We start from the raw sequence: 9,191 nt of genomic DNA, 5'->3' as shown, positions 1-9,191 counted from the left end.
TTCAGGATATTATTAAGCTTAAAACATAATGCTGTGACAAAGCTCTGTGACAATCTATAATATATTGCTATAAAATACAAGCATGTACTTTTTACTAAGGATACCTAACCTAATTATCAAAAAGGTTTGTTATGCTGAAATAGTAAGTATGATGTGAGATGTAAGATGAGGTACTTAACATTCATTCAATTTGCAAGGGACTTATTTGTCAACGCATTTAAAAATACAAACATTTACTTTTTTAATGAGGATACCTAACCTTATCCTAAAAAGGTTTGTTATGCTGAAATAGTAAGTAAGATTCGAGGTACTTAACATTTATTTATTTTGCAAACGACTTATTTGTCAACGCATTTTAAGGGTATCTAAAGTGATCTTAGGAAGAATAAACTCAATTGTTTAGTTATAACCTGAATGTAATACTTGATATTACATGCGGCCCGTTTCATTTATGACGTTTTATGTATAAAAGTTTTTAAATTGTTGTTCATAACGAATATATAAATACTGGGGACAGGAACTACATGATGATTATTCATTCATTCATTCATTCATTCATTCATTCATTCATTTATCCATTCATTCATTTATTCATTCTTTAGTTATTTCTTTTTTTCTTTTCTTTTTTTTCTTACTTTTTCTTAATACAAGATTTGTCAGTTTTTAAACTATTTTTATAATCAAATTCTATTTCTCAAATGATATCATATTGATCGCTAATATATACCCTTTATTGAATTCCAATTACATATCTTTTTACTATCATTAGGACAATGTGGGAAGGGCCAACCCTCTAATGTTGTAAAAACTTTTGATCTGACCCTTCTCTATGGTGGCTGATTTGCAACGCCTTTGTGCGTCGCGTTGTCCCCAAAAGGCGCGTTGTCGGACTTTCGTCTTGTCGTCTTGTCGCTAACGATGCACGCCAAACGGCGTGTTGTCGTGCGGCGTGTAGTTGCGATGTCACAATGTCGCTCGGCTCAAATTGAAGGATTGGCTAATAAGCCAAGCGACAGGGCGACATAGCGACAACGCGCCGCACTACAATGCGCCGTTTGGCGTGCTTCGCTAGAGACAGGACGACAAGACGACAGAAGGAAACGCGCCGTTTAGCGCGTGTCGCTAGCGACAAGACGACAACACGAAAAGACGATAACGGTATTGGTTGTGTTTTTTGCTATCGACAACGCAACGCGCAAAGTGAAAAAGCAATAAAATATGATTAAACTAAGTAATTTCCGATCACGCAACGAAATTAGACAAATGATGTTTTAACGAATGGTTCGGGAAATGGTGAAAATTTATACACTTTATATAGCGAAAGAAAAAAAATCGCTGGCTCAAAAAGCGACAATGCCACGCGGATATCTTCAGGATGATGTTGAATGGCTTTAGCTCTTATATTACTGTAAACTGTAAAACAGACCCTCCAAACTGTATAAATCTTCGTAAAAATCACAATTTCCCTGAGCCAACCGTTAAATCACCATTTGTCTGATTCCGTTGCAGATTGGCCTTTCCGTTAGTCTGGAGGGTCGTCTTTACAGCAATATAAGGACCAAGCAACATGTTCAATACGAGGCGGAGCATACACGTTTTGTATATGTATACTGTAAAGTAAATGTAAATGTAAAGTAGAAAAAATTATTTGTTTTTGCAACAAACTAGGTCGTCTATAAAAAAAAGAATAACCTTTTTGTTACATTTTTATTGAAATATTCCAATTAACTTTTCCACAGTTTGAATATAAAACACAAATTAAGCAACTTGGATTGGCTTATAAGTATAGCATTAACTTTATGTGTAACGAGTGACATATAAGAGAAGCTAGAAACTAAGATAAAACAGTTGTTTTCAGTAACAAAGAAACATGTCAGTCAGACAAAAGACTATTGTTTTACCATCGTATATATAATTGCAATTCCAGTAATTTCTATGCATACAATACTTAATTCAAATAGGCTATAGCTTTATAGTATCAGAATAAATGTAACAGCTTCATTATTTCATTTTGATGTCAGTCAAACTCACATAAGCCGTAACGATTCACCCCGCTTGGACCGCAAGGCATATCTTGCCAAACCCATTCCTGGTTCACATAGAAAAGAATCATGCATTGTTCACTCGAGCATATCGTTAAGGGATGTCCATCTCTCCAGTTTGTGAAACCATCAGAAACGGGATCACCGTCTTGCCAGAAAAACTCTCCCGTATTTCCTGAATTTCGACCACCTAACCACAGAGTTTTTCGAATATCTGTAAAACATAAACCATACTAAATGCATGATGCAAATTTTTGAATAGCGAAATAATCCGCCCTATCATAAATAAACAGTTTTATTATGAATTGAACGCTCTGGCATTTATGTATCACTATGGATAAAACACGAGACGATGGATCAACAAGACGAAGGCAACGTTCACATGACGCAGCCCCCGACATACCAAAGCTTCCACATCAGAGCACCCAAAGGCGCCAAACGAAAACCAGTAGTGAACATAAGGGCACCGAAAGGAGGAGAGGGACACGTTATGTGTGAATTAATAAATACTTTAATGGGCCATATGGGAATTAAAGGGACAAGGGCTATAAGGGTGAAAAACGGGGGTCAAAAATGTGATAAGGGGTGGGTTGAGAAAATACTTACCGTTAACGACAATTTAATAAGGTAGATATCACAAAACATGCAAACATTCAGGGGTACCGCCTTGGAACGGATTGTGATAGTAACACCACTTGGGAGTTTAAACTGGTTTAAGGCGTACCAAACCTTACTCGTAGCCCCAATATGTTCCTATATGACACGACAGGGTAAATAAAGATAATCCCCGCATAGTGAAATTCTAACAATGTTCAAGGTTACATTAGACGAAATAAATAAAACACAAAATATCGTGTAAATATGTACAAATGGGTACAGCCTAATGACCATTACTAAAGTACTCGATACCTTAAAGGTAGGCAGAGCAAAAAGAAAATCCAGTACAAGGGCCCGACGAAGCAAGGCAGAAGACGAATATTAAGACAATTCAGTCCCAAAGAGGCTTTAAAAACTGTCCATCATAGAGCCTTCCATTCAGTCCGTCAGATGAAGTCAAAAGAGGAAAGCATGCGGTATACCTTACATTAATTGGGTCATAGTCTCTTTAAACCATTTGATAATTTTAGTGAAGACAGCAGAAAAATAAATATGGCCCATGGTCCTACAATGTTTGTAAACCACAACTCCATAGAAATCAGGCTTGCCAATGCCTATGCCGCACAAAGAGATGCTTTTTAACGATTTCTTAAAAAAAGACTGTGACCCTGCGTTGGGATACTGTCATTTAGATGCAGTGAAACTGATCACGTGTGATAAAATATCTTGTGCCGTACCTCAGTCTTAAGGGTAAAAAAATATTTGCAGAGAAAAGTTAATGAATAAATAATAAGCATCTAAAGCTTTATTTTATTTTTTCCAATGATTAACATGCATTATTGTTTTAAAACATTGTAGCAGCGGAGTTTGTGCGCCTGTTCGTTAAACTAGCCCAAGCACTAGCAGATTCATTGGGTGGGGGAGCACCTGTCGACCCCAACCTACTCCTTAATGTCCCAAACAATGGAAATAAATTAGAATTCAATGAAAAAGCGTTCAGTTATTTAAGTATGAAGTTCCCTATTCACGTGTTTTGAGGTCTTAAATTGACATGAAAAAATACATAATGTAAACAATAATTAAAGAAAATCGTGGACCATCCTGCGCCTGCTACTACTCCCCCTAACTTAATAACCTGAACCCACTCGTGCCAAGTATGAATAGCTATATAACATGGATATTGACAGCAAAATATAACATTAATACAGATAAGCTTTACTTTTAATATATCTGATAGTATTGTGTAGTTATTTTGTCTGATCGGGTAGATTTGCATGAATCAAAAAAGTGAAATAAAGCGAGTCGTACATGTTGTAGACTGCGTTTGTTGAGCGGTCCTCTCCCCTCCTCAGTTTTATATATATATAATTTTTTACATTTTTTTCAATTTGTCGAATCATTAAAGAGTTTCCGTCGGTGTAAAGATTTTTTGACGTAATAGAAATTATATTGATCTGTGACCTGTGACTTTTGCCCTCGGTCAGTATATCTTTGTCCGAAAAAACCCATAAACGTCAACATAAGGAGATAACTGTATTTAATATACATGTACCTCACTTTTTATATGAAGTCACATGATGGCGTTATCCTTGAAATGAATATTAACCGGTCAATATATTTGCAATATTCCCTCACGGGAGAGTAATCTAAATAGACTCAAGGAAACGTAATGTTCTAGTTTCCCCCCTGACCGCGGTGAAAAAAAAACATTAAAATGATGGTTCGGTATAATAAAAAATAACAATTTTTAATTGACAAAAACAATTATATTCCTTTAAAAAGTTTCTTATAATTTCAGAATGAAATACCCTGTAAATGTTTTAATCACAAACCGTGAGTTATGTACGCTTCTATGAAGAGTTGTTCCTCTTGAGATTTAATGTATGCTAAATGCCCTCCAATATCTCCACATCTTTGCTGCAATTTTAAAGAAACGTCCAATATCAATTGACAATATTGCCAAAAATAGCCTGATGGCTAAGAAATAATCGTTCTCCTTTAATTATTTGCGTCTAAATTCCGTTTACCGCTTTCATGATTTTTATATGACAAATCATTTGAGTATTAATTGCTTTTAACAAATTGATTTACTGGATCGAAATTAAATAAAAACAACATTTTTATACCTTACTTTTTAATAGGAAAATAAATAAATAAACATAGCAAAAATGACGCAATATTTGGATAAATTAATATTAAAAGAAATTTTGAAAATAAAAAGGATAGTTACCTTAGACTCATTCCAAGATAGTTTCGTATCAATTATCTTGTATGCTGTAAATTATAAAATAAGAAAATACATATTGTATATAGATAGTATATATGTGTTACGTAATTGGAAATATAAAAAGTGATTTACTGCTACTTGTATATATTTCTTTGAAAATGATCGCAGTTTTCAATTCTAAAAACAAGCTGTTTTGTTTACATAAATCGAGTACATAAATATCTTAAATCAAATTTCTCAAATGAATCCATTGAGTTCAAAACAATCAAAATGCTATAGATGTACAGATAGAATTTCTTGTGTCCGGCTCAACTTGATTCACGTTTTATTTATTTATTTATTTATTTATTTATTTATCTATTTATTTATCTATTTATTTATTTATTTATTTATTTATTCATTCATTCATTCATTCATTAAACTATTCATTCATTCATTCATCACACATTCATTTTATATTTTAGGTAGTTTTTATTATTATTATTATAACTATTATTATTATTATTATTATTATTACAATTATTACTCTTGTTTTGCTCTTGTTTATAGCAATTTATTAGACAATAAAGGTGTGTTTACTTTGGCGCCTGTAGTATCTTGTACCGTTCAACATTGGTGTCTCTGTACTAACAATAAATTCTTCCATACATCCTATACAACGCATGTCTTGGCGTCTATGGAACACTCCATAGCATGTAGTGGTCTCCGTGCATTTAGCGGCACAACTCACTGCACTTCGCAAACTCGTTACGTCAAATAATACTTGATTATTTGTACAAGTGTATCCGGTCAGACTCGCGTGCATAACGTATTTTACATCACTTCCGGTCAAAACACGGGAACATATTCCAATAAGCATACAAAGAGGTAAACGAATAGCCATCACACTGATTCCATAACCCATTTAAAGTATTGACTTGGAATGACATGATTTTTATTTCAATTTTCTGTAAAGGACAGGCATTTTAATTTTGTTTTTACATGTAGATGCTTGTATTACAAGTAAACGCGACAATATATTTAATTTTTCCCTACAGTCGAAACATTGTCTTTGTAATTGAATACATGCACATGTACAGAGATATTTCGGCATCATCAGAATATCTCTACACGTTCGGTAATATTTTTGTGGTTTCATGTCTTAATTGTCTATTCCCTTTTGCAATTTTCAAACAGTCTTAATTAACCGTCTTTTTCAGTGCTAAAGTGATTATTTTTCAAAAAAGTTCTATATTTACTTATTGGTTAGGTATGTAATAGAAAGATCATCGAGACAAGAGTACGAGGGGCTTAGACCTCCCCCCCCCCCATCCCCCGAGTATAAAGCAGATTGCCGAGTGTTTGATGTTCTTTCTCTTTTGTATCATACATTCCCTGTTGTCACTATATGAAACCCGAGAAAAAAATAACCAATGAACGAACATCTGAATATGATATTTCTATCGCTATCACTTTCACTGTTGGCACAAAAAGTAAAACCCGGCAAAAATGAGCCAATCAATGGGCATGCTCTGGAGTGTGGGTATCGCACTTTGCAAGTATAATGTATACGATTTAACTCATTTTGTTTTCTTGAAAAAAAAGAAGAAAAAACATTATACTTTTTATATACCTGACAAGCCTATAATGTTTGATTGAAACACAATCATGTAAAAAAGAAGTACATGTAACAAATATAGTACATACTCTTGGCCTTATTGAATGTACATGTTTCATAAAAAATGAAAGTACATTCACTCGCGGATTAAGGAAAGGATACGATTTGCTAGATTAATATATATAATCAATAGAATGACAATGACAATATATAAAAACTTTTTTTTTTCATTTAAATCAATATTCTGTTGGTCATCTAGGGCATACATTTAACTGCAATTAACCTAAATACACCAATATCAAAATATGTACTTATAAAAGACTTAAAGTACATTATTGCAGTGTCTATATAATACATCGATCATTTTCAACAATTAAATATAACTGTGAAATCAGGTACATTGTACAAATGGGAAGAATACTTGAAAATAAAAGAAAATAGTCAAAATATTCTGGAACAACAAATAGTGTTTATCAAATATTTTATATAAAAAAAATTGAGGAGAAAAAAACAAACAAATGAATAATTAAATGACAAGGTAATTCTTTCTTTTGACATGTTTTTTTTTTAATGCAGTACAATTGCCGTCCAAATTGTACACTGTGCTCTATATCTAAATACATAACCGATCCACAACTAGCACGAGGAGTTTGCCCGTTCATTAATAGTAACATCTATTTGCTAACAAGATGGGGATATCCACGTACCCGTTCTTTGATCTGAACTCGTGTTATTGATTTATTGAATTTGTATTATATATTTTGTTTACGGTTCCGAAAAGAACGTTCAATCTTAAAGTGAATTGGCTTATAATGAAAGATATGTAATACAATGAATAATTACCTTGATAGGATTTAATATTTAAAATAACAAGAAACCAACCACGGAAGAATTATAATAGAAATTTGTTGGCTAGTGTAACGAACATGATGGAATAATTCATATAATTTATAAAGCGGATAATTAAAAGTTCTAAAAACAAAATATTATTATTCGTCATATAAATGTACTTTCTTCATCACATTGAACTTTATCGACATTTTTTTTCTCAAGCAACATTTCATTATAATTTCCAAATGATACATTTATGTTGTTTTTATCAATATTTAAAAATAATTATGGAAAATATGCTCATATAATACAAATATTCACTTTATTTTCGTTCAATTTCTAAAATAAACGGTACGGTGTAGCCTCTGAAGAGCATACAGCAATACGTGTCGTGATTTTGCTTTTAACTTTATTTTATAATCCAAGACATTAGAAAGAAAACGCATTTCCGTTTGAATTTTAATTTATTTCAATTAATTTTACTTAACATACTAAGTATTAATTCATTTAAACAATTTTACTTAATAATCAATCACAACTATAATCCAATTTTGTAAATTTAACAATCGGTCTTGCTGATTTATTTCAATTCACCACAAGTAGTATATAATATGACCCTATTTATAGCAAGAATGTCCAGCCTTTACAATTAAGCATGACAACAAAATCATGTAAACATGATTACATTAATACCTCGTGCATAATAACTCACTGTCGGGGAACTTAAACAATTGGTTTGATTAATGCACGTGATTAACATCGTATTGGTTGATAAAACACGTGCAATATGTTCCTACAACATCACCGTCGGATAACTTTAAATAGAGCTTTAAAATGCATGATTTAATAAATATCGTGTTACTTGTTAAGAAATATCTTTTATATCAAATGAAATGTTATAAAGATATATATATATATATCGCAATGTCTGCAACAATACGTAAGTAAAAATATCTGGAAACAAAGTGACCCCTCGGAAGAAGTAATCACGACAAAATTACATGAAAATTGCAGACTCCGTTTGATTGAGTCTGTACATGAGGGATAATGGATAAGTGCAACATCCCTCACGCCCCTAGCACCGGCTTGAGCAGAACTCAATTCTCAACACTTAATAGCGCTGGCATCAATGACCCCGGAGGACCAGAAAAAAATAACAACACTAAGCCATTAACTTTAAAAAAAAAAAAGGCTTCAATTCTTCCCAAATTAAAACGTCAAATCAGATTTAATATGTACAGAGTATGTTTGTACACAAATAAAAATATTTTCTCCAAAAGACTGTTGCTATGCATATGTTGTATTATAATACAGTAGCTGCAAGTTTGTATAGCATTGTTTTTTTATCGGATTATCGTGGCGCTTATATCATGTATATAGCTGCTGTCAATATATGAAGAAATTTCCTCTTTTTTTTGACGCGGCCCGTTGCTATGAACAAAATGACCGGAAGTAGTATTTTTTCGCGCATGTGCAATTTGCGTAGGGCAAAAACAGCCATGCCCGACATAGAAATGAAGTAGAAATTCATAGACAATTCCGAGTTTGTTTAAGGTAAAAATTAGAAAATCATATAAAATAGCTTTTAACAGAAACATAAAAGATGCCTTCATAGCTTTGTGGCCAAGATTGCCGCAAAAAGGCATGGAAAAGACGATTGTTTAAGAATTCCCCCTTTCGATCACTGACCTGACATTGAGATTATTGTTGTAAAAATATGTGGAAATATATATATTAGCAAATAAAGAAGTCAATTTAATTGTTGTTGTTGAAAACGTCCATATTAAAAAATATTTTAATATAGATATTTTTATATAAATTTTATCAAAATTTAAAATCGAGGTTAAATATCACGTGATATAATGCATTTCTAGTTTTCAGTTTAGCTACTTTTATC

At 32.5% G+C, this 9,191-nt stretch overlaps 1 protein-coding gene across 1 annotated transcript; it reads right to left on the bottom strand.

Annotated features, from left to right (window-relative positions):
* Nucleotides 1–1,933: 1,933 nt before the first annotated feature.
* Nucleotides 1,934–5,770, bottom strand: LOC132741247 (ladderlectin-like). The gene is made up of 4 exons (XM_060729373.1): nt 5,446–5,770; nt 4,870–4,913; nt 4,472–4,556; nt 1,934–2,256 (listed from the first exon to the last, which is right to left on the bottom strand). The coding sequence occupies exons 1-4, from the start codon at nt 5,768–5,770 to the stop codon at nt 2,018–2,020; spliced, it is 693 nt and encodes a 230-aa protein (XP_060585356.1). The 3' UTR covers nt 1,934–2,017.
* Nucleotides 5,771–9,191: the final 3,421 nt, after the last annotated feature.

Source organism: Ruditapes philippinarum, unplaced genomic scaffold (assembly GCF_026571515.1).
Source record: "Ruditapes philippinarum isolate M1 unplaced genomic scaffold, ASM2657151v2 ctg1524_1_1_1_1, whole genome shotgun sequence".
Taxonomy (NCBI): Eukaryota; Metazoa; Mollusca; class Bivalvia; order Venerida; family Veneridae; genus Ruditapes; species Ruditapes philippinarum.
This window is presented reverse-complemented; position numbering and strand designations above follow the sequence as displayed.